The sequence below is a fragment of the Oncorhynchus tshawytscha genome, linkage group LG22 (genome assembly GCF_018296145.1).
Source record: "Oncorhynchus tshawytscha isolate Ot180627B linkage group LG22, Otsh_v2.0, whole genome shotgun sequence".
Taxonomy (NCBI): Eukaryota; Metazoa; Chordata; class Actinopteri; order Salmoniformes; family Salmonidae; genus Oncorhynchus; species Oncorhynchus tshawytscha.
Genome location: NC_056450.1, coordinates 40,120,044 through 40,147,632, shown reverse-complemented (window position 1 = coordinate 40,147,632; position 27,589 = coordinate 40,120,044). Strand labels below are relative to the sequence as shown.

The following is a 27,589-nucleotide window of genomic DNA, read 5'->3' as shown; positions in this document are numbered from 1 at the left end:
TTTGTTTAACACTTTTTTGGTTACTACATGATTCCATATGTGTTATTTCATAGTTTTGAAGTCTTCACTATTATTCAACAATGTAGAAATAAAGAAAAAACCCTTGAATGAGTAGGTTTCTAAAACCTTTGACCGGTAGTGTTTAAATACACAGTTGAAGTTGGAAGTTTACATACACTTAGGTTGGAGTCGTTAAAACTTGTTTTTCAACCACTCCACTAATTTCTTGTTAACAAACTATAGTTTTGGCAAGTCGGTTAAGAGATCTACTTTGTGTACGACACGAGTCATTTTACATGTTTACACACAGATTATCTCACTTATAATTCACTGTATCACAATTTCAGTGGGTCAGAAGTTTACATACACTAAGTTGATTGTGCCTTTAAACAGCTTGGAAAATTCCAGAAAATAATGCTATGGTTTTAGAAGCTTCTGATAGGCTAATTGACATCATTTGAGTCAAGTCAATTGGAGGTGTACCTGTGGATGTATTTCAAGGGCTACCTTCAAACTCAGTGCCTCTTTGCTTGACATCATGGGAAAATCAAAAGAAATCAGCCAAGACCTCAGGAAAAAAAAATGTAGACCTCCACAAGTCTGGTTCATCCTTGTGAACAATTTCCAAATGCCTGAAGGTTCCACGTCCATCTGTACAAACAATAGTACGCAAGTATAAACACCATGGGACCACGCAGCCATCATACTGCTCAGGAAGGAGAAATGTTCTTTCTCTTAGAGATGAGTACTTTGCTGCAAAAAGTGCAAATCAATCCCAGAACAACAGCAAAGGACCATGTGAAGATGCTGGAGGAAACCGGTACAAAAGTATCTATATCCACAGTAAAACGGGTCCTATATCGACATAACCTGAAAGGCCGCTCAGCAAGGAAGAAGCCTCTGCTCCAAAACCACCATAAAGAAGCCAGTCTGGCTTGCAACTGCACATGGGGTCAAAGATTGTACTTTTTGGAGAAATGTCCTCTGGTTTGATGAAACAAAAATAGAACTGTTTGGCCATAATGACCATCGTTATGTTTGCAAGGTGAAGAACACCATCCCAACCGTGCAGCACTAGGAAGGCAGCATCATGTTGTGGGGGTGCTTTGCTGCAGGAGGAACAGGTACACTTCACAGATGGCATCATGAGGGATGGAAATGATGTGGATATATTGAAGCAACATCTCAAGACATCACTCAGGAAGGTAAAGCTTGGTCGCAAATGGGTCTTCCAAATGGACAATGATCCCAAGCATACTTCCAAAGTTGACAACAAAGTCAAGGTATTGGAGTGGCCATCACAAAGCCCTGACCTCAACCCTATAGAAAATTTGTGGACAGAACTGATAAAGTGTGTGTGAGCAAGGAGGCCTACAAACCTGACTCAGTTACACCAGCTCTGTCAGGAGGAATGGGCTAAAATTCAACCAAGTTATTGTGGGTAGCTTGTGGAAGGCTCCCCAAAACATTTGACCCAAGTTCTACAATTTAAAGGCAATGCTACCAAATACTAATTGAGTGTATGTAAACTTCTGACCCACTGGGAATGTGATGAAAAAAAGCTGAAATAAATAATTCTCTCTACTATTATTCTGACATTAAACATTCTTAAAATAAAGTGGTGATCCTAACTGACCTAAAACAGGGAATTTTACTAGGATTAAATGTCAGGAATTGTGAAAAACTGACTTTAAATGTATTTGACTAAGGTGTATGTAAACTTCCGACTTCAACTGTATATTTATATATATATATAATTTATAAGTCAAAAAATGGATGTAGCAACTACAGATTGCCCTTTTAAGTTTATCAAACGTGTACAAGTTTGAGCATGTGTCCATTAGGCCTTTTTATCAGCATGAATTAGATTGAGCAATGAAAGCTCCACTTTTATCCCATAGGCTGGGATCCGCACTATGCAGCTGTTATCCCATAGGCTGGGATCCGCACTATGCAGCTGTTATCCCATAGGCTGGGATCCGCACTATGCAGCTGTTATCCCATAGGCTGGGATCCACACTATGCAGCTGTTATCCCATAGGCTGGGATCTGCACTGTGCAGCTGTTATCCCATAGGCTGGGATCCACACTATGCAGCTGTCGCAAGAGAGCATGGCTGGCTGTCCACTGGTTTCAAAAACAATTATCGATAGGCATCTTAAACTTCTTGAATTCAAACCATTATTGGGTTCAAATACACATTTAGATTTGTGAACAGCCATCCATAACAACCACAATGCATAAGGCTCAAATAGCTAAATGAGAGAGCAGCAGTGTGATTCACATCAATGCACTATGTAGATATCAATAATAAGTGATATCCGTATCGCCGTAGACGACACCACTGCTGTCATTCTTAACTTCAAGCATTTATTCAAATTGTATAATCTTTGGTTGCCGCTAGCAGTCGCACCATTGGAAGACATAGCTTGGATTGTAGCCTACAAAAGACTATTACTGCTCTTTTCCCGCGATCCATCAAACACATTTGGTGAGTCATCATAGTGGTCTCTGACACCGTAGTGGTCTCTGACATCATAGTGGTCTCTGACATCATAGTGGTCTCTGACATCATAGTGGTCTCTAACATCATAGTGGTCTCTGACTTGTGGTTAGACTCGCTCAGGTGGTACAAACTTAAACTTGTTCCTTTTTTCAATGCTGATTTGAATGTCATTGAGAAAACAGAGAAGGGTCAAAGATTTTTTTTCCCAAACATCCTTTCTGAATTTAAAAGTAATCCTCAAAGTAATCATCTAGTTTTTCAAAAGTATCTGTAATCTGATTAGAATATTTTTGCAGGTAACATAACGGATTACAGTTACAGTTTTTGTAATCCCTTACATGTAACAGATTACATGTAATCCATTACTCCCCAACCCTGCCAAAAAACACATCATATTAAGTCAATATTCAAGAGGAACGACTGGTTATACAGTAGATTAACTCTAGAAGACAGCACAAACATATCTGGGATAAGATATACTCACTCCACAACACATTTCTCATTCATGATGTTGGCCTTGAACCCCAGCACGGCGAACACCACCAGCGTAGCCAGGATGGAGGTGATGAAGTTGATGATAGAGACCAGCGCTGCGTCAAAGTGACAGTTGTTGTCCCGCTTGTTGTAGCTGGAGAAGGCTATGACCCCTCCGAACCCCAGGCCCAGAGCGAAGAACACCTGGGTGGCTGCCTCCCTCCATACCTGGGGCTCCAGCATCTTCTCCAACTGGGGTTAGAGGTCAGAGGTAACTATGTAATGTTCCACACAATCATGGCCTGTCCTTTTGCACTTAACAAGAGGAGTAAGACATTATCTAGTGCGAGTACCTAAGTCAGCCATTGGAGGGAGACAACAACCACAATTTCACACTTTCAGTCTGACGTCACTCTAAAGATCCAGACATCCAGCACAGAGGCATTGAATACATGAATTATGGTTGAGTGTCATTCAAAGAAAATGTTTCACTAAAACACTCCTCTATCTAGCTATCTAAGAGGGAGGATCAACGTTCCTATCCCTGCAAAGAATGGGATGCAAGAGGAACAAAAGACTGCAGGACAAACACAGCCCTGAGACTAGAGTTTCCCTACATAGAATCCAGTCCAGACAGACAAACAGACAGTGCCCTGAGACTAGAGTTTCCATACATAGAATCCAGTCCAGACAGACAAACAGACAGTGCCCTGAGACTAGAGTTTCCCTACATAGAATCCAGTCCAGACAGACAAACAGACAGTGCCCTGAGACTAGAGTTTCCCTACATAGAATCCAGTCCAGACAGACAAACAGACAGTGCCCTGAGACTAGAGTTTCCCTACATAGAATCCAGTCCAGACAGACAAACAGACAGTGCCCTGAGACTAGAGTTTCCCTACATAGAATCCAGTCCAGACAGACAAACAGACAGTGCCCTGAGACTAGAGTTTCCCTACATAGAATCCAGTCCAGACAGACAAACAGACAGTGCCCTGAGACTAGAGTTTCCCTACATAGAATCCAGTCCAGACAGACAAACAGACAGTGCCCTGAGACTAGAGTTTCCCTACATAGAATCCAGTCCAGACAGACAAACAAACAAACAGACACTGCCCTGTGACTCTAACTTTTTCTTTTTTCTTTATTTTACTAGGCAAGTAAGTTAAGAACAAATTCTTATTTTCAATGACAGCCTAGGAACAGTGGGTTAACTGCCTGTTCAGGGGCAGAACAACAGATTTGTACCTTGTCAGCTCAGGGATTCGAACTTGCAACCTAGTCCAACATCCTAACCACTAGGCTACCCTGCCACACTGCCATATAAGGAAACCTTTCTCTCCTCTCAGAATGTGATGCTCTGTACCAATGCTCTCTAGTCTGAGTGTGATGACAGCCACTCTCTAGTCTGAGTGTGATGACAGCCGCTCTCTAGTCTGAGTGTGATGACAGCCGCTCTCTAGTCTGAGTGTGATGACAGCCGCTCTCTAGTCTGAGTGTGATGACAGCCGCTCTCTAGTCTGAGTGTGATGACAGCCGCTCTCTAGTCTGAGTGTGATGACAGCCATAGCCCTGTGTTTGAGAAGGAGTCGGAGATAGTGCTGGATGGCTGTGTTGGATGCCGAATGGCTGTGTTGGATATTGGATGGCTGTGTTGGATATCGGATGGTTGTGTTGGATATCAGATGGCTGTGTTGGATATCAGATGGCTGTGTTGGATATCGGATGGCTGTGTTGGATATAAGATGGCTGTGTTGGATATCGGATGGCTGTGTTGGATGTTGGATGGCTCCACACTATGTGTTGTGTTGGATATCGGATGGCTGTGCTGGATGTTGGATGGCTGTGTTGGATATCAGATGGCTGTGTTGGATATCGGATGGCTGTGTTGGATATAAGATGGCTGTGTTGGATATCGGATGGCTGTGTTGGATATCAGATGGCTGTGTTGGATGTTGGATGGCTCCACACTATGTGTTGTGTTGATATCGGATGGCTGTGCTGGATGTTGGATGGCTGTGTTGGATATCAGATGGCTGTGTTGGATGTTGCATGGCTGTGTTGGATATCAGATGGCTGTGTTGGATATCGGATGGCTGTGTTGGATATCGGATGGCTGTGTTGGATATCGGATGGCTGTGTTGGATATCAGATGGCTGTGTTGGATGTTGGACGGCTGTGTTGGATATCAGATGGCTGTGTTGGATATCGGATGGCTGTGTTGGATATCAGATGGCTGTGTTGGATGTTGGACGGCTGTGTTGGATTACAGATGGCTGTGTTGGATATCAGATGGCTGTGTTGGATGTTGGAGTGCTGGATGGCTGTGTTGGATGCCGAATGGCTGTGTTGGATGTTGGATGGCTGTGTTGGATATCGGATGGTTGTGTTGGATATCAGATGGCTGTGTTGGATATCAGATGGCTGTGTTGGATATCGGATGGCTGTGTTGGATATAAGATGGCTGTGTTGGATATCGGATGGCTGTGTTGGATATAAGATGGTTGTGTTGGATATCGGATGGTTGTGTTGGATATCAGATGGCTGTGTTGGATATCAGATGGCTGTGTTGGATATCGGATGGCTGTGTTGGATATAAGATGGCTGTGTTGGATATCGGATGGCTGTGTTGGATATCAGATGGCTGTGTTGGATGTTGGATGGCTGTGTTGGATGTTATGTGTTGGATATCGGATGGCTGTGTTGGATGTTGGATGGCTGTGTTGGATGTTGGATGATATCAGATGCTGTGTTGGATATCAGATGGCTGTGTTGGATATCGGATGGCTGTGTTGTGTTGGATATCGGATGGCTGTGCTGGATGTTGGATGGCTGTGTTGGATATCAGATGGCTGTGTTGGATGTTGCATGGCTGTGTTGGATATCAGATGGCTGTGTTGGATATCGGATGGCTGTGTTGGATATCGGATGGCTGTGTTGGATATCGGATGGCTGTGTTGGATATCAGATGGCTGTGTTGGATTTTGGACGGCTGTGTTGGATTACAGATGGCTGTGTTGGATATCAGATGGCTGTGTTGGATGTTGGACGGCTGTGTTGGATATCAGATGGCTGTGTTGGATATCGGATGGCTGTGTTGGATGTTAGATGGCTGTGTTGGATGTTGGATGGCTGTGTTGGATGTTAGATGGCTGTGTTGGATGTTAGATGGCTGTGTTGGATGTTGGATGGCTGTGTTGTACCTTCGGATACACAACATGCAGGTGAGTTGAATCTGTGGAGCTGTAATTCTCAGGACCACAGATAAAGGATGGTGTGTGTGTATTTATCTTTGGTGTTGTGAGTGCGAATGTGTGTGTCTGTCTGTGTGTGTGTGTACCTTTGTGTGTGTGTGTGTGTGTGTGTGTGTGTGTGTGTGTGTGTGTGTGTGTGTGTGTGTGAATGTGTGTGGCGGTGTGTGTGTGTACATTAGGTGTGTGTGTGTGTGTGTGTACCTTTGGTGTGTGTGTGTGAATGTGTGTGTGTGTGTACCTTTGGTGTGTGTGTGTGTGTGTGTGTTTACCTTTAGTGTTGTGAGTGTGAATGTGTGTGAATGTGTGTGTGTGTGTACATTTGGTGTGTGTGTGTGTGTACCTTTGGGGTGAACATGTGAGCGATGCCGTCAACAGATCCTTTGAGCATCAGGCCTCTGACGAGGAAACAGATCAACACCACGTAGGGGAAGAGAGAGCTGAAGTACATCACCTGATAGGAGAAAAAAAACACACACACACACACACACACACACACACACACACCGTCATAAAGTATATCACCTGAGAGGGGTGACAGACAGAGGACTGTACACACGTCACACTGTTACCATGGTCACCACCACACTGTTACCATGGACACAACCACACTGTTACCATGGAAACCACCACGCCGTTACCACGGACACTACCAGACTGCCTCAAACTAGTCTGGCCTCACAGTGAAGAGGGACCATATTGTGATGCTTCGAACAGATAGAGACACTGAGACAGACACATGCATACACACGTGTATACAGAGGTATGAACACACAAACAATGCACAAACACACACACACACACACACACACACACACACACACACACACACACACACACACACACACACACACACACACACACACACACACACACACACACACACACACGTAGTTTACTAAAGTTTACTAAAGTTCCCGGAAATCTTCAAAATGTGGGTAATAAACATAAACTCTATGGCAATCTATCATAACTTTGGTAATTTATAGTTGAATAATAGCCCCATGTTAAAAGGTTGTATCCCTATACAGGGCATTACTTTAGACCATGGCCCCTGCTCTTTCCATGACATAGACTGACCAGAAGTATCCAGGTGAAAGCTATGATCCCTTATTGATGTCAATTGTTAAATCCATGTCAACCAGTGTAGATGAAGGGGAGGAGACAGGTTAATTAAAGAAGGATTTTTAAGCCTTAAGACAATTGAGACATGGATTGTGTACGTGTGCCATTCAGAGGGTGATTGGGCAACACAAAATATTTAAGTGGCTTTGAACGGGGTATGGTAGTAGGTGCCAGGCGCACTGGTTTGTGTCAAGAACTGCAACGCTGCTAGGTTTTTCACGCTCAACAGTTTACCATGTGTATCAAGAATGGTCCACCACACAAAGGACATCCAGCCAACTTGACACAACTGTGGGAAACATTGGAGTCAACATGGGCCACCACCCAAAGGACATCCAGCCAACTTGACACAACTGTGGGAAACATTGGAGTCAACATGGGCCACCACCCAAAGGACATCCAGCCAACTTGACACAACTGTGGGTGTTAATAATGTTTGTACTCAGTGTACAGGGAATAAGGTGCTATTTCGAATCCAGACAAACTGTCAGAACTTGTTATATATTTCTCTATTCCAAAATGTGGGTTGGATTGTTGTGTTGTGATCATGACTCATTGTTTGGACTGAGATGAAAACACTTTGTTAGGCTGAATCACAAATGGCACCCTATTCTCAAGTTTGACCAAGGTTCTGGTCAAAAGTAGTGCACTATATAGGGAATACGCTACCATAGGGCTCTGGTTAAATGTAGTGCACTATATAGGGAATAGGTCACCATTTGGGAAGCAGCAATGGAGTTGTTGGCCAGCCAACATATTATCGAACAACACTGTGCCTCCTAGACTCTTCAGACTAAGCTCATTAATTTTGCTTCCTTCCCATAACACAAGATAATATAAATATAGAATTGTTTAACACAAGATAATACAAAGACACTATTGTTTAACACAAGATAATACAAAGATAGAATTGTTCAACACAAGATAATACAAAGATAGAATTGTTTAACACAAGATAATACAAAGATAGAATTGTTTAACACAAGATAATACAAAGATAGAATTGTTCAACACAAGATAATAAAAATATAGAATTGTTTAACACAAGATAATACAAAGATACTATTGTTTAACACAAGATAATACAAATATAGAATTGTTTAACACAAGATAATACAAAGATACTATTGTTTAACACAAGATAATATAAATATAGAATTGTTTAACACAAGATAATACAAAGACACTATTGTTTAACACAAGATAATACAAAGATAGAATTGTTCAACACAAGATAATACAAAGATAGAATTGTTTAACACAAGATAATACAAAGATAGAATTGTTTAACACAAGATAATACAAAGATAGAATTGTTCAACACAAGATAATACAAAGATACTATTGTTTAACACAAGATAATACAAAGACACTATTGTTTAACACAAGATAATACAAAGATAGAATTGTTCAACACAAGATAATACAAAGATAGAATTGTTCAACACAAGATAATACAAAGATACTATTGTTTAACACAAGATAATACAAAGACACTATTGTTTAACACAAGATAATACAAAGATAGAATTGTTCAACACAAGATAATACAAAGATAGAATTGTTTAACACAAGATAATACAAAGATAGAATTGTTCAACACAAGATAATAAAAATATAGAATTGTTTAACACAAGATAATACAAAGATACTATTGTTTAACACAAGATAATACAAATATAGAATTGTTTAACACAAGATAATACAAAGATAGTATTTTGTGCTTTAACATTTTAGCCTTTCTCACCACAGGCTATGTCACAGTTCAGCCAGTATAAAAATGCTCATGAAAATGAATATACTTATACACGACAAGATGTGAATCTCTTCCTACTGTATTTTACACATAGAAAGTCCATAGGAAAATATCTGTATTTGAAAAAGTGAAACTCCAGCACACTTATTAATCTGTAATAACAACTGAGTGGATCGCTTAAACCTTCCAGAACAATTTCAACAACACCAGTGTTTCTTTTTCATGTAACCCCTCCCCCCACTGTCTTACCACAGATAGAATCAGGTTACAACAGCATACAGTATCTGTCGGGAAGACAATGCCCCTGGCCCTGTACCTTTCAGGTCATACAGTGGTGCACTTGGAAAGTATTCAGACCCTTTGACTTTTTCCACATTTAGTTACGTTTACAACCTTATTCTAAAATTGATGAAATAAAATAAAAAATCCTCATCAATCTACACACAATACCCCACCCATAATGACAAAGCGAAAAAACCAAAAACAGTAATCAGACCCTTTGCTATAAGACTCGAAAATGAGCTCAGTTACATCCCGTTTCCATTGATCATCCTTGAGATGTATCTACAACTTGATTGGAGTCTACCTGTGGTAAATTCAATTGATTGGACATGATTTGGTAAGCCACACACCTGTCTATATAAGGTCCCACAGTTGACAGTGCATGTCAGAGAAAAAACCAAGCCATGAGGTTGAAGGAGTTGTCCTTAGAGCTCCGTGACAGAATTGTGTCGTTGCATAGATCTGGGGAAGGGTACCAAAACATTTCTGCAGTATTGAAGGTCCCCAAGAAAACAGTGGCCTCCATCGATCTTAAATGGAAGAAGTTTGGAAACACCAAGACTCTTCCTAGAGCTGACCGCCCGGCCAAACTGACCAATCAGTGGAGAAGGACCTTGGTCAGGGAGGTGACCAAGAACATAATAGTCATTCTGAATGCACTGGATTTCTTCTGTGGAGATGGGATTACCTTCCAGAAAGACAACCATCTCTGCAGCACTCCACCAATCAGGCCTTTATGGTAGGGTGGCCAGACAGAAGCCACTCCTCAGTAAAAGACACATGACAGCCCGTTTGGAGTTTGCCAAAAGGCACCTAAAGACTCTGAGACCATGAGAAACAACATTCTCTGGTCTGATGAAACCAAGATTGATCTCTTTGGCTTGAATGCCAAGCCTCAGGTCTGGAGGAAACCTGGAACCATCCCTACGGTGAAGCATGGTGGTGGCAGCATCATACTGTGGGAATGTTTTTCAGCGGCAGGGACTGGGAGACTAGTCAGGACTGAGGGAAAAATGAATGGAGCGAAGTACAGAGATCCTTGATGAAAACCTGCTTCAGAGCACCCAGGACCTCAGACGGTGGCAAAGGTTCACCTTCCATCAGGACAATGACCCTAAGCACACAGCCAAGGCAAATTAGGAGTGGTTTCGGGACAAGTCTCTGAATGTTCTTGAGTGGCCCAGCCAGAGCCCGGACTTGAACCCAATCAAACATCTCTGAGAGACCTGAAAATAGCTGTGCAGCATCTCTCCCCATCCAACCTAACAGAGGTTGAGAGGATCTGCAGAGAAGAATGGGAGAAACTTCCCAAATACAGGTGTGCCAAGCTTGTAGCGTCATACCCAAGACTCGAGGCTGTAATTGCTGCCAAAAGGTGCTTCAACAAAGTACTGAGTAAAGGGTCTGAATACTTACTATATAAATGTGATATTTCAGTTTTTATTTTATATATAGATTTTAGAAAATGTCTAAAAACCTATTTTTTACCTTTTTCATTGTTGGGTATTGTGTGTAGATTCATGAATAAATTTAATCGATTTTAGAATTTCTATTTTAGGCTGTAACATAAAAAAGTCTGAATACTTTCCGAATGCACTGTATACAGTACTTTCAGATAGTATATATACAGTACTTTCAGATAGTATATATACAGTACTTTCAGATAGTATATATACAGTACTTTCCGATAGTATATATACAGTACTTTCAGATAGTATATATACAGTACTTTCAGATAGTATATATACAATACCTTCAGATAGTATATATACAGTACTTTCAGATAGTATATATACAGTACCTTCAGGTAGTATATATACAGTACTTTCAGATAGTATATATACAGTACCTTCAGATAGTATATATACAGTACTTTCAGATAGTATATATACAGTACCTTCAGATAGTATATATACAGTACTTTCAGATAGTATATATACAATACCTTCAGATAGTATATATATAGTACCTTCAGATAGTATATATACAGTACTTTCAGATAGTATATATACAGTACTTTCAGATAGTATATATACAGTACTTTCAGATAGTATATATACAGTACTTTCAGATAGCATATATACAGTACTTTCAGATAGTATATATACAGTACTTTCAGATAGTATATATACAGTACTTTCAGATAGTATATATACAGTACTTTCAGATAGCATATATACAGTACCTTCAGATAGTATATATACAGTACCTTCAGATAGTATATATACAGTACCTTCAGATAGTATATATACAGTACCTTCAGATAGTATATATACAGTACTTTCAGATAGTATATATACAATACCTTCAGATAGTATATATACAGTACTTTCAGATAGTATATATACAGTACCTTCAGATAGTATATATACAGTACTTTCAGATAGTATATATACAGTACCTTCAGATAGTATATATACAGTACCTTCAGATAGTATATATACAGTACTTTCAGATAGTATATATACAGTACCTTCAGATAGTATATATACAGTACCTTCAGATAGTATATATACAGTACCTTCAGATAGTATATATACAGTACCTTCAGATAGTATATATATAGTACCTTCAGATAGTATATATACAGTACCTTCAGATAGTATATATATAGTACCTTCAGATAGTATATATACAGTACCTTCAGATAGTATATATACAGTACCTTCAGATAGTATATATACAGTACCTTCAGATAGTATATATACAGTACCTTCAGATAGTATATATACAGTACATATATGCACGTGTATACACACACACAGACACACACAGATCTATATAATAGCTCTCGGCCTGTTACCTTCCCAGATGACTGGATACCCTTGATCACTGCCAGACAGACGATGAGCCAGGCGGCGAACAGGGACAGGGTCATTCTCCAGTTGAGGCCTCCACTGTGCTCGATGGTGCTGGTGATGTTCAGGGTTTGCCGGTACCAGAAGTAGGTGGTGGCAGAAGACTTTTCACACTCCGGCTCGATGACTAGAGGGAGGGGCGGAGGGAGGGAGGTGAGAAGGGAGACGGGGGAAGATAGGAGGGGAGATATGGGAGTGTGCAAAGAGGGGGGAGAAAGTACGAAATATACAGCTGTGAAGTATACATAGTTAATATCTGCATAGAGGTCGCTGTGGGAGCTAAGACTAGCATGCTAACATAAGGTCAGTGTCGGACCTAAGACTAGCATGCTAACATAAGGTCAGTGTGGGAGCTAAGACTAGCATGCTAACATAAGGTCAGTGTCGGACCTAAGACTAGCATGCTAACATAAGGTCAGTGTCGGACCTAAGACTAGCATGCTAACATAAGGTCAGTGTGGGAGCTAAGACTAGTATGCTAACATAAGGTCAGTGTCGGACCTAAGACTAGCATGCTAACATAAGGTCAGTGTCGAACCTAAGACTAGCATGCTAACATAAGGTCAGTGTGGGAGCTAAGACTAGCATGCTAACATAAGGTCAGTGTCGGAGCTAAGACTAGCATGCTAACATAAGGTCAGTGTGGGACCTAAGACTAGCATGCTAAAATAAGGTCAGTGTGGGACCTAAGACTAGCATGCTAACATGGAAGAGCTAATGTGTGCTAATGCTGACGTAAGGTCCCTGACTCTGTCTGGATTGCTATGTGCTGCCTGCCGTCATCGCAGGGCATGCTGACAGTACGCAGCATCACACCTGCCCTCTTAGGTCAGATTAAGTATAGAGCCATCCCAGCTCTGTTCTGACTGCATCCCACCTCATCCTCTCTCTGCTCAACCAGCAGATTACCAGCTGTTCACTATATATAACAGTAAAACATCGTATTATTTGATGTAATGTATTGTTGACTATACAGTACTGAGCAGGCACAGTGAATGGAAAACTACAGTAGACCAATGTAGCAAAATGTAACGTAGTGTGGTGTATTCAGCTGTACCCAAGATCTCAGCCACGCTGTACTGCACAGTGTTTGACATTTATGTACCGTGATGTTATATGACGTGATGTGATGTTATATGACGTGATGTGATGTCATATGACGTGCTGTCATATGACGTCCTGTGATGTCATATGACGTCCTGTGATGTCATATGACGTCCTGTGATGTCATATGACGTGCTGTGATGTCATATGACGTGCTGTGATGTCATATGACGTGCTGTGATGTCATATGACGTGCTGTGATGTCATATGACGTGCTGTACTGTGATGTTATATGATGTGATATGATGTCATATAACGTGCTGCGATGTCATATGAAGTGATTACTACTCTGATGATGTTCTGTGTTATACTACATGATGCTGTACTGTGTTATACTACCCTGATGATGTTCTGTGTTATACTACAGGATGCTGTACTGTGTTGTACTACCCTGATGTTGTTCTGTGTTATACTACAGGATGCTGTACTGTGTTATACTACCCTGATGATGTTCTGTATTATGCTACAGGATGCTGTACTGTGTTATACTACATGATGCTGTACTGTGTCTCGCTGTGTTCTCATTTGCTGTACTGTTCTAAACTGTGCTGCTTGTGTGCCCTTACTGGCTTGGCTCCCGTTGACCACTCTGATTGGGCACTCTGCCCAGGGCAGCGGGTACTGGAAGGACTGGAAGAAGTAGAAGATACTCCAGCCGATGATCACGTTGTAGTACAGGCCCACGAAACCACACACCTGGAGAGAGACAGAGAGAGAAAGGTAAAACAAATCCTTAGTTCTTCCAAGAAATGTCTGTCATTGCTCAAACTACAATGTTTGTTTTGTGGTGTTTTTTTTATGTGATAGGGCTGTGTTTTTTATGTGATAGGGCTGTGTTTTTTATGTGATAGGGCTGTGTTTTTTATGTGATAGGGCTGTGTTTTTTATGTGATAGGGCTGTGTTTTTTATGTGATAGGGCTGTGTTTTTTTATGTGATAGGGCTGTGTTTTTTTATGTGATATGGCTGTGTTTTTTATGTGATATGGCTGTGTTTTTTATGTGATATGGCTGTGTTTTTTATGTGATAGGGCTGTGTTTTGGGAAACCCGTAATATATCAGAGTTTCCATCAACCAAACGGTGGTGTCGTCTAGCTGGTTACACATACATATGGCTTTCCTGGCCGACACGCAAAGACCAACAGAAAGCTACACAGGAAATGCTATCCTGTGAATCGGCTTTTCTCTGTGATTCACTCTCAGACACTCAGGCAGCCCACAGCTGAAGTTTCTCTGAATAATTAAAGTCCTCTGTGTGTTCTAGGCCTCTATGTATTTATAGCTCCAGAGCAGAGCGGAGCTCCTGGTGTCACATCCAGCCTATCTCAACCCTCACTGTCCCAGGTTACATCCAGCCTATCTCAACCCTCACTGTCCCAGGTTACATCCAGCCTGCCTCAACCCTCACTGTCCCAGGTTACATCCAGCCTGCCTCAACCCTCACTGTCCCAGGTTACATCCAGCCTATCTCAACCCTCACTGTCCCAGGTTACATCCAGCCTATCTCAACCCTCACTGTCCCAGGTTACATGGGCCTGGCTGACTGTCTATCTGCCTCTGCAGCAGGGCCTGGCTGACTGTCTATCTGCCTCTGCAGCAGAGCCTGGCTGACTGTCTATCTGCCTCTGCAGCAGAGCCTGACTGACTGTCTTTCTGCCTCTGCAGCAGGGCCTGGCTGACTGTCTATCTGCCTCTGCAGCAGGGCCTGGCTGACTGTCTATCTGCCTCTGCAGCAGGGCCTGGCTGACTGTCTATCTGCCTCTGCAGCAGAGCCTGGCTGACTGTCTATCTGCCTCTGCAGCAGGGCCTGGCTGACTGTCTATCTGCCTCTGCAGCAGGGCCTGGCTGACTGTCTATCCGCCTCTCCAGCAGGGCCTGGCTGACTGTCTATCTGCCTCTGCAGCAGAGCCTGGCTGACTGTCTATCTGCCTCTGCAGCAGGGCCTGGCTGATTGTTTATCTGCCTCTGCAGCAGAGCCTGGCTGACTGTCTATCTGCCTCTGCAGCAGGGCCTGGCTGACTGTCTATCTGCCTCTGCAGCAGAGCCTGGCTGACTGTCTATCTGCCTCTGCAGCAGGGCCTGGCTGACTGTTTATCTGCCTCTGCAGCAGAGCCTGGCTGACTGTCTATCTGCCTCTGCAGCAGGGCCTGGCTGACTGTTTATCTGCCTCTGCAGCAGGGCCTGGCTGACTGTCTATCTGCCTCTGCAGCAGAGCCTGGCTGACAGTCTATCTGCCTCTGCAGCAGGGCCTGGCTGACTGTCTATCTGCCTCTGCAGCAGAGCCTGGCTGACTGTCTATCTGCCTCTGCAGCAGAGCCTGGCTGACTGTCTATCTGCCTCTGCAGCAGGGCCTGGCTGACTGTCTATCTGCCTCTGCAGCAGAGCCTGCGGGACTGATTTATTGACTGCAGTGGTTACATTCTAATATCAATAGGAGCATAATGGTGTCATTCTAAGTGGTAGGCTAGTATGAATATGAATAACACCTCACCATTCCAGGGTCTGACAGAATGACTGCAGTATACATACTGGCATAGCATATTATTTAGAATGCATGTCCAATAACATTGCGTGGTATGCTAGTGTAGGTACATAAACATCCAGGTCTATCCAGCCTGCCTCAACCCTCAACCTTCATGCCTGAAACCCTCACACCTCAACCCTCACACCTCACTGCCTCAACCCCCACGCCTCAACTCTCATGCCTGAAACCCTCACACCTCAACCCTCACGCCTCAACTCTCATGCCTGAGACCCTCACACCTCAACACTCACGCCTCAACCCTCATGCCTGCAACACTCACACCTCACGCCTCAACCCTCATGCCTGAAACTCTCACGCCTCAACCCTCACGCCTCAACCCTCACACTTCAACATTCACGCCTCACTGCCTCAAGCCTCAGGCCCTCACACCTTAAACCTCACGCCTCAAAACTCAACCCTAACACCTCAAACCTTACGCTTCACACCTCAATGCCTCATGCCCTCCCGCCACAACCCTCAAGCCTAACACCTCAAACCTTATGCCTCACACCTCAATGCCTCGTGCCCTCCAGCCTCAACCCTCAAGCCTAACATCTCAAACCTTACGCCTCAATGCCTCATGCCCTCCAGCCTCAACCCTCAAGCCTAACACCTCAAACCTTACGCCTCAATGCCTCATGCCCTCCCGCCTCAACCCTCAAGCCTAACACCTCAAACCTTACGCCTCAATGCCTAATGCCCTCCCCCTCAACCCTCAAGCCTAACACCTCAAACCTTACGCCTCAATGCCTCAATGCCCTCCCCCCTCAACCCTCAAGCCTGACACCTCAAACCTTACGCCTCAATGCCTAATGCCCCCCCCTCAACCCTCAAGCCTAACACCTCAAACCTTACGCCTCAATGCCTCAAGCCCTCCCGCCTCAACCCTCAAGCCTGACACCTCAAACCTTACGCCTCAATGCCTCGTGCCCTCCAGCCTCAACCCTCAAGCCTAACACCTCAAACCTTACGCCTCACACCTCAATGCCTCATGCCCTCCCGCCTCAACCCTCACTGCCTCAGCACTGCATAGTACTGTATAGGGCCTCCTGCACTGTCTGCAATTTCCAATAGCTATAGTAGAATACTACTTAGAATGCATGTCCAATACAATGTTTCATTCTAAAATGTGTGCCCAATACAATGCTTCATTCTAAGATGTGTGCCCAATACAATGCTTCATTCTAAGATGTGTGCCCAATACATGCTTCATTCTAAGATGTGTACCCAATACAATGCTTCATTCTAAGATGTGTGCCCAATACAATGCTTCATTGGTATGCTAGCTATTAGATACTGACTGACTACAGACGGACTGACTGACTGTGTCACTAACTGACTGACTGACTGACTGACTGGCTGACTGCGTGGCTGACTGACTGACTGACTAACTGACTGACTGGCTGACTGATTGGCGTACTTACTGACTGACTCACTGAATGGCAGATTCGCTGACTCACTGACTGTTTGGCTGACTCACTGACTGAATGGCTGACTACAGACTGACTGGCTGACTGACTCACTGACTTTCTGGCTGACTGACTCACTGGCTGACTGACTCACTAGCTGACTGACTCACTGGCTGACTCACTGACTGTTTGGCTGACTGACTCACTGACTGTTTGGCTTACTGACTCGCTGACTGACTGGCTGGCTGGCTGACTTTGGACATAGCAGATGTGATTGTGGTGAGTGACCTGAGCTCTAAAGTCAACTGTATTTGACAGACAGGCTAGCCTCTTGGTCCTTCAGTTAGCCACATAGCAACATAGACATCCAGAGCACACATCTTCTCCTGGACAGAAGCCTCTGCCTGAGAGTACTGAGGATGGAGGAGTGTGACATTTGACAGATGAAAGCGACTGGTAGGGCTGACGTCTGTATGTCAGTCTACTTTGAACTCTCTAGAGACACTAATGTGGGTAGGCCTTCTGAGGGACGCAAAATGTTTCATCAGACCACACGTCTGTCAGGTAAACTGAGACAATGACATCAAACCTGCTGTTTCGTGTCCTGGTGAATAGTATATGTTTGAGACAGACTTGGCTGCTCATTGGAGAACAATAAACTATTCTATTCTTGCGTTGCCAGAAGGCATATTTGGCATTTTGTACTTATTAGGATCCCCCATTAGCCGTACTCTTCTTGGGGTCCACATGAAAGATGACATAAGACATAGTACAGAACACTATTAGTCAAGGACTGAAATACATACATTTAATACACACATGATCTAGGTCTAATACATAATACAGGGCAAATTATAATAAAAATATTTATAAAATGGCAGTGTCTCTTCACAGTACCGTTTGTGCAGTAAAGTGTTATTTGATCTGGTTTTTGAGTTACCTGGGATGGCATAAAGTTCCATGTAGTCATGGCTCTATTTAAATAACGTGTGATTCCCAGCCTCTGTTCTGAACCTGGAAACTATGAAGAGACCTCTGGTTACATGTCTTGTACCGATGAGTGTCTGAACGGTGTGCCAACCTTTGTGGGTACCAGGTGGTTTGTCCTCATTCATAGACAGCTACAATTGTTTCACCTCTTCCACACCCACTTTGTAGAACTCAAAACTACAGTGCTGAAGGCTTAGCATTTGTTGTTTGCATTTCAGGCCTAAGTTTGCTAATCTTGTCAACAAAAAAGTTATTCAAGTGGTTGGCAATACCAAAGGGTTTTGTTAGGAACAAGCCATCTGCCTCAATGAAGGATGGAGCCAAGTTTGCTTTTTTGCCAAGAGTGTGCAAAGCTGTCATCAAGGCAAAGGGTGACTACTTTGAAGAATCTAAAATATTAAATATATTTGATTTGTTTAACACTTTCTTGGTTACTACATGATTCCATATGTGTTATTTCATAGTTTTGATGTCTTCACCATGATTCTTGTCACGCCCTGATCTGTTTCACCTGTCCTTGTGATTGTCTCCACCCTCTCCAGGTGTCGCTGATTTTCCCCAGTGTATTTGCCGTTCAAATGGTCTCCAGATGTCGAGAAAGCCTTTGTGGACCTGAAGCATCTGTTCACAACAGCACCCATCCTCATCCATCTGGACCCCTCGCGTCAATTTGTGGTGGAAGTGGATGCTTCGGTTGTTGGAGTGGGGGCCATCCTGTCCCAGCGATCTGCCCAGGACCAGAAGCTTCATCCCTGTGCCTTCCTGTCTCAATCCTGCTGAAAGGAACTACGATGTTGGCAACCGAGAACTCCTGGCGGTGAAGATGGCATTGGAATAGTAGAGGCACTGGCCGGAAGGAGCAGAACAGCCATTCCTGGTCTGGACCGACCATAAAAATCTGGAATATCTCCGTACAGCCAAGCGCCTCAACTCCAGGCAGGCACGGTGGGCCCACTTGTTTACCAGATTCAACTTCAGCATTTCCTACTGCCCAGGGTCAAATAATGTGAAGCCTGATGCCCTCTCTGCCTATACAGTTCCTTTGCCACACCCTCGACCTCTGAAACCATTCTCCCTACCTCATGCCTTGCTGCCACTGTGGATTGGGGTATTGAGAACATGATCCGCGAGGTACAACGATCCCAGCCTGGACCTGAAGGGAGCCTGGCTAACCAGATTTTTGTCCCTAATCCAGTCCAGTCCCGGTTCCTGGAATGGGCTTATTCCTCCAGGCTGACCTGTCATCCAGGGTCCCGTCGTACACCAGCCTTCCTTCGACAACGCTTCTGGTGGCCCACAATGGTTCCTGATGTCTCAGCCTTCGTCGCCGAATGCCCAGTGTGTGCTCAGAACAAGACTCCACGACAAGCTCCTTCTGTCCTCCTGCAGCCACTACTGGTCCCTCATCGTCCCTGGTCTCATATATCTCTGGACTTTGTCACTGGGCTTCCTCCGTCTGATGGCAACACTGTCATTCTGACGGTAGTCGACCGGTTTTCCAAGGCCGCCCATTTCATCCCTCTCCCCAAACTACCTTCTGCCAAGGAGACGGCTCAGCTTATGATGCAGCATGTCTTCCGGATCCACGGACTCCCGGTAGACATGGTCTCTGATCGGGGTCCTCAGTTCTCGTCTCAATTCTGGAAGGCATTCTGCACCCTTATTGGGCCGTCGGCCAGCCTGTCATCCGGATTCCATCCCCAAACCAACAGTCAGTCGGAGCGAGCCAACCAAGACCTGGAAACCTGCTAAAGACATCCTGGACCTGGCCCTTTCCACCGCCGGCACCCCGGTCAGCCAGGTATGCACCCAGGTAGGACGACAGGTGGGGTACGCCCTGATCTGTTTCACCTGTTCTTGTGACTGTCTCCACCCCCTCCAGGTGTCGCTGATTTTCCCCAGTGTATTCATCCCTGTGTTTTCTGTCTCTCTGTGCCAGTTTGTCTTGTATGTTTCCAAGACAACCAGTGGTTTTCCCGTTCTCCTGCTTTTTGCATTTCTCCTTTTTCTAATCCTCCTGGTTTTGACCCTTGCCTGTTTCTGGACTTTGTACCTGCCTGCCTGACCATTCTGCCTGCCTTGACCACGAGCCTGTCTGCCACTCTGTACCTCCTGGACTCTGATCTGGTTTTGACCTTTTTGCCTGTCCACAACCATTCTCTTGCCTACCCCTTTGGATTAATAAACATTGTAAGACTCCAACCATCTGCCTCCTGTGTCTACATCTGGGTCTCACCTTGTGTCATGATAATTCTACAATGTAGAAAATAGTAAAAATAAAGAAACCCTTGAATGAGTAGGTGTGTACTGCACATTAGTAGGCTTTATTATTATATTATTCCCTCGGAAATCGTTTGGGAAAAAACAATATTTTATATTTTATTCAGCTATGTTCAATTGTATTCTTCTTACTATAAAATGATACTACAGGAATGAAAACCAATCTTGTCTGCTAAATTAACTAAAGTAGCCCACAGCCTATGGCATAGCCATAGATCAGGGCCCAACATAAGGTCGTCTCAGAATATGCTATTCTGTTTTTCTGAAATAGGTACAATTTTCTTCAAATCATAACATTTCTTTAAACCTGCTTAAATAAATAATGGATTTATTGTGTGATGGTGTAGGCTACATTCAAATGGATGTATTAGAAAAATGTAAAATGTAGATGTGCTAAAGGTCCGCACCAGTAGCTCAAAGCCTAGAGATGCTAAACGTGTTTATTGTAATTAACGGTCAAGTACCATGAGACCAGCAGTTATTTGCACGACATTCACCGGGCTGACAAAATGTCATGACCGCCACAGTCCTTTAGTGTGTGTGTGCAAGCCTCTCACCATTAGACTGGAGACCCCGATGCCTCCTAGCTGAGGGTAAACGTAGTTCCACACCCCGATGCTGCCTCTCCTAATCCTCTGTCCCACCGCCAGTTCCAGGAAGAACAGAGGGATCCCGATGAGGATGAGGAGGATGAAGTACGGGACCAGGTACGCACCTGAGAGAGGAAGGGGGTGGAGGGAGGGGATGGGGAAGAGTGAATGGGAAGGAGAAGTGGAAGAAAGAGGAATGAGAAGGAGAGGGAGAATGAAGAGGGAGGAGGTTAGGTACAAGTCAGTAAAGGTAAAATTTAAACAGCCTTCTGGATGGAAGGAAAAGGCTAGAACACTATATTTCACATTGAAAGAAATGTCTCAAGCAAGAAAGACAGACTGGTTTGTCATGGTCATGTTTTCTATTATCCTACCTCTGCAGCCTCACCACTTCCTGTCTCTCTCAGTCTTCTGCAGCCTCACCACTTCCTGTCTCTCTCAGTCTTCTGCAGCCTCACCACTTCCTGTCTCTCTCAGTCTTCTGCAGCCTCACCACTTCCCATCTCTCTCTGCCTTCTGCAGCATCACCACTTCCTGTCTCTCTCTGTCTTCTGCAGCCTCACCACTTCCTGTCTCTCTCTGTCTTCTGCAGCCTCACCACTTCCTGTCTCTCTCTGCCTTCTGCAGCCTCACCACTTCCTGTCTCCCTCTGTCTTGCACTAAACTGTACCTCTCTACTCTCCCTCTTTTAGCTCCACTGAGCACACAGAGCATCGTCATACACTCACAAACAACACATTTGCACCCTAATGAATACCCTAATACCCTGATTTGATTTGATTTGATAATCAACACAACCTTGGCTGCCAGCCAACTCTCACTTGCTGCTGCTATTCCAGGAGACCAGAAAACAAATCCCAGTAATAACACACCTGGGACTAGGAGGCCTGGACTGGTTGTGCGGATCCAAACACAGCAGAGTGAAAGCCCAGGTTTATAATGCTCTTTACTCTTTGGAACACAATTATTTTGATGGAGGGCTTATAATATAGTGGTGCTTTTTGCTGCTGTAATTGAGCACTGTAATACTGTAGCCTTTGTTCAATGTCATCTCTACTGGCCTTTCATCAAAAGGCAATAGAATAGAGAGAACATGAAGGAGGGGGAAAGGAGGAAGAGAGAGAGAGAGGAGAGGAGACGAGACGAGAGGAGACAAGATGAGAGGAGAGGAGAGGAGAGGAGAGGAGAGGAGAGGAGAGGAGAGGAGAGGAGAGGGGAGAGGAGAGAGGAGAGGAGAGGAGAGGAGAGGAGAGGAGAGGAGAGGAGAGGAGAGGAGAGGAGAGGAGGAGACGTAGGGAGACACAAATGGGTAGTCAAGGAGCATCAGAATCAATCATCACTAGGACAAGCCTGGACTTGAGGTTACAGGCTACCACCGTGTCAGGTTTCACTGGGACACAACAGTTTAGAAATGGCACCTGATGGCACACGACTTTTAAGAGTAAGTTGAGACTGACTGAGTTCCTAAAAAAATGTTTTATATATATATATATATATAGAACACCTACTCAATAAGTGTTTTTCTTTATTTTTACTATTTTCTACATTGAAATAACACATATGGAATCATGTAGTAACAAAAGACTGTTAAACAAATCAAAATGTATATTATATATAGTAGCCACCCTTTTCCTTGATGACAGCTTTGCACACTCTTGGCATTGTCTCAACCAGCTTAATGATTTAGTCACCTGGAATGCATTTCAAATATCAGGAATTTCTTTCATTCTTTCTTAATGCATTTGAAGCTGCATTGAGTGTTGTGATAAGGTTAGAGTGGTATACAGAATATATAATATAGACACTGTCTTGATTTACTTAGAATTCAAGGCACACTTAACCAGCATGGCTATCACAGCATTTTACAGCGATACGCAATCCCATGTGGTTTGTGCTTAGTGGGACTATCATTTGTTTTTCAACAGGACAATGACCTAACACACCTCCAGGCTGTGTAAGGGCTATTTGACCAAGAAGGAGAGTGATAGAGTGCTGCATCAGATGACCTGGCCTCCACAATCACCCGACCTCAACACAATTGAGATGCTTTGGGGTGAGTTGGACCGCAGAGTGAAGGAAAAGCAGACAACAAGTGCTCAGCATATGTGGAAACTCCTTCAAGACTGTTGGAAAAGCATTCCAGGTGAAGCTGGTTGAGAGAATGCCAAGAGTGTGCAAATATGTCATCAAGGCAAAGGGTGGCTACTTTGAAGAATCTCAAAGATAAAATAAATTTACATTTTTTAAAATTACTACATGATTCCAAATGTGTTATTTCATAGTTTTGATGTCTTCACTATTATTCTACAATGTAGAAAATAGTAAAAATACAGAAAAACTCTTGAATGAGTAGGTGTGTCCAAACCTTTGACTGCTACTGTATGTATATACTGTATGTAACTGTAATATATATATATACTAATTCAATGATTTTAAGACGGAGGGGGGACCCGCACCCACCTTCCATCCCTCGCGTTTTGGGAAACACTGTACTAGGGGATACTAGGGTATTATAGTACTAGTCTAGCCAAGGGCAGTATATCTTTGAAGTCAAATGTATTATAGTCCTTCACCATGTTTATCCTTGTTGCAACAAGTGAACAAGATGCTCAGGGTCACCTATTGGATGTTACCTGACTCAGCCTGTTACTACACCATAGAAAATGTGAATAGTGACAGCTACAACTGCCTGCTATTTCACACCTGTCCAGTCTGCCAGAACAATGACCCGCCTTGTCGAGAGATGTGATGCTCTTACCCCCCACCATTTCTCCACCAGCCTGGGGTGACTGGTAACATCAAAACAAACTGCACTTTCTCAAGCCTTGTAAAGCTGTAAAGGATGAGGGTGTTCTGATACATACATAGTAAACACAGCATGGGTCTTCATGATCGTCATTATCATCATCATTATTATAACACAGTAACTGCTTCACAGAGTTCCAAAAAACCCTCATTAGTAATTACAGTATGCAGATTAACTACAGTGCCCAGAATCTCCGGTGACTACAATACCCAGCTCCTCCATTCTTCCGGCCTAGGTAGAGGAACCTCAATACGATAGTGAGGCCTATAGGGAAGCTCACCCCACAGAAAATACAGTTTCCATAATCCCCACTAGTGACAACAGTATCCATATTCCCCCACTCCAAGAGTGACTACAATACCCAGAACCCACCTCCTCTGTTCTTGTGACACAGGTAGGGGAACCTCCAAATATTTCCCAGCCCCACAGATAATCCTGACAAAGACTAAGATACCCATATCCCCCCTGTGACTACACTATCCAGAATCCCCACCAGTAAGAAAGTACAATACCCAGATTCCCCAGCGTTACCCACCTCCTCCGTTCTTCTGACACAGGTAGGGGAACCTCCAGACATTGCCCAGCCCCACAGAGAACCCGACCTGGGCCAGGATGTACTGCAGCTTGCTGTTCCAGGCCGGCCTCCCCTCCTCGTCCCCTGGAGAAGGCAGCAGGCCCTTGCCCATGGCCGGCTGGGCCCCAGGGCTGAGACCCATACTCATCCGGCTGCTCTTATAGTCCAGGGGCTCGGCCAGGGTCAGGAGGTCCGCCACTGACTCAGTGACGGGATCACTGTGAGGGAGTCCCAGGGTCACCTTGCTGTTTTTAGGCATGGTGGCAGTGGATGGTGAGGGTGGTCTAGGGTCAGGGGTACGATGTCAGAAGGGGTCAGAGATGGTCAAAAGGTAGATTCCACAGATAGAGGCGTAAAGATGTTTTTTGTCTTGAACCTGGAACGAGACAAGTTATGAGTTGGTTAGATAAATCTTTCTATGTCATAAACAATCAGACTTGCAAATATGTCTCTGTATATGCCTTAAAACACAGATAATTTACAGCGACAAAAGCTCAATGTCTATAACTTATGCAACTAGACAAATACAGACACCCTATCCACAGCAGTCTCCTCTCTTTAAAACCACAGTAGTTTTGATCAAAGAGCCTAACATTTCAGCATGATTCAGCTGTATTTATGTCAGTCCCATTAATTATGCCAGGTCTAAGGTAATAGCTAAAGGAGATTTGTCTAGAAATTGAGTCTGAATGGAAATCGCCTGAGCTCACTGCATTGGGCAATTGAATGTAACTTTATGGAGGGAGACTGTGTAAAACCCTCTAATCTCTGGTTGGTTGGTTGGCTGCTTGGGGTGGCCGGCTGACTGGCTGCTTGGGGTGGTCGGCTGACTGGCTGCTTGACAAGTCAGTAGCTCCTTTCCTGTCCCTTCCTCAGAGGGATGCTATGTTGTTGGTTTAGCCAGTACATCTGATGGGGGGAGGGGTCTGTGCTATACAGTTGAAGTTGGAAGTTTACATACACTTAGGTTGGAGTCATTAAAACTCGTTTATCAACCACTCCACACATTTATTGTTAACAAACTATAGTTTTGGCAAGTCGGTTAGGACATCTACTTTCTGCATGACACAAGTATTTTTCCAACAATTGTTGGCAGACAGATTATTTCACTTATAATTCACTGTATCACAATTCCAGTGGGGTCAGAAGTTTACATACACTAAGTTGACTGGGCCTTTAAACAGCTTGGACAATTCCTGAAAATTATATCATGGCTTTAGAAGCTTCTGATAGGCTAATTGACATCATTTGTGTCAATTGGAGGTGTACCTGTGGATGTATTTCAAGGGCTACCTTCAAACTCAGTGCCTCTTTGCTTGACATCATGGGAAAATCAAAAGAAATCAGCCAAGACCTAAGAAAAAAGATTGTAGACCTCCACAAGTCTGGTTCATCCTTGGGAGCGATTTCCAAACGCCTGAAGGTACCACGTTCATCTGTACAAACAATAGTACGCAAGTATAAACACCATGGGACCATGCAGCCGTCATACAGCTCAGGAAGGAGACGCGTTCTGTCTCCTAGAGATGAATGTACGTTGGTGCGAGAAGTGCAAATCAATCACAGAACAGCAGCAGAGTACCATGTGAAAATGCTGGAGGAAACAGCTACAAAAGTATCTATATCCACAGTAAAACAAGTCCTATGGTCCCTTTTGGCAAATCTGACCACAACTCCATTTTGTAGCTCCCAGCCTATAGACAGAAACGTCCATGCTGGGGTCTGTTCCAACGCTGGTCCGACCAATCGGATTCCACGCTTCAAAATTGCTTCGATCACGTGGACTGGAATATGTTCCGGATAGCCTCAGATAACAACATTGATGTATACTCTGTTTCGGTGAGCGAGTTTATTAACAAGTGCATCGGTGATGTTGTACCCAAGGTGACGATTAAAACCTTCCCCAACCAGAAACCGTGGCTTGATGGCAGCATTCACGCAAAACTGAAAGTGCAAACCACTGCTTTTAATCATGGCAAGGAGACCGGAAACATGACCGAATACAAACAGTTTAGCTATTCCCTTCGCAAGGCAATCAAACAAGCTAAGCGTCAGTATAGAGACAAAGTAGAGTCGCAATTCAACGGCCCAGACACGAGACGTATGTGGCAGGGTCTACAGTCAATCACTGATTACAAAAAGAAAACCAGCCCAGTCGCGGTCACCAGCGTCTTGCTCCCAGACAAATTAAACAACTTCTTTGCTCGCTTTGAGGACAATACAGTGCCACTGACACGGCCCGTTACCAAAACCTGCAGGCTCTCCTTCACCCCAGCCAACGTGAGTAAAACATTTAAACGTTTTAACCCTCGCAAGGCTGCCGGCCCAGATGGCATCCGTAGCCGTGTCCTCAGTGCATGCGCAGACCAGCTGGCTGGTGTGATTAAGGACATATATAATCAATTCCTATCCCAGTCTGCTGTTCCCACATGCTTCAAGAGGGACACCATTGTTCCTGTTCCCAAGAAAGCTACGGTAACTGAGGCAAATGACTATCGCCCCGTAGCACTCACTTCTGTCATCATGAAGTGCTTTGAGAGACTAGTCGGGAATCATATCACCTCCACCCTACCTGACACCCTAGACCCACTAGGGTCTGCCCCAATAGGTCCACAGACAACACACTCGCAATCACACTGCACACTGCCCTAACCCATCTGGACAAGATGAATACCTATTTAAGAATGCTGTTCATCGATTACAGCTAAGCATTTAACACCATAGTACCCTCCAAACTCGTCATTAAGCTCGAGACCCTGGGGCTCAACCCTGCCCTGTGCAACTGGGTCATGGACTTTCTGAAAGGCCGCACCCAGGTGTTGAGGGTAGGAAACAACATCTCCACTAGAGGTTGACCGATTATGATTTTTCAACGCCGATACCATTACCGATTATTGGAGGACCAAAAAAAGCTGATACCGGTTGCATATACCCTGGCTCTGCGTGCAATGAACGCAAGAGAAGTGACACAATTTCACCTGGTTAATATTGCAGGTTTAAAAATATATACTTCTGTGTATTGATTTTAAGAAAGGCATTGGTGTTTAGGTTACGTACAGTT

General features: G+C 44.1%; 1 protein-coding gene across 1 annotated transcript in view; it reads right to left on the bottom strand.

Moving 5' to 3' along the window:
- LOC112238293 (sodium-dependent neutral amino acid transporter SLC6A17-like) overlaps positions 1-27,589 on the bottom strand; it is a 50,759-nt gene that overhangs the window by 9,975 nt on the left and 13,195 nt on the right. Inside the window, exons 2-7 of the mRNA XM_042304222.1 lie at positions 24,490-24,904; positions 21,116-21,273; positions 13,923-14,052; positions 12,198-12,379; positions 6,575-6,685; positions 2,991-3,232 (exon numbers count right to left, since the gene is read on the bottom strand). Coding sequence (XP_042160156.1) covers positions 2,991-3,232; positions 6,575-6,685; positions 12,198-12,379; positions 13,923-14,052; positions 21,116-21,273; positions 24,490-24,787 — 1,121 coding nt within the window. The 5' untranslated portion in view covers positions 24,788-24,904. The remainder of the gene's footprint in view (positions 1-2,990; positions 3,233-6,574; positions 6,686-12,197; positions 12,380-13,922; positions 14,053-21,115; positions 21,274-24,489; positions 24,905-27,589) is intronic.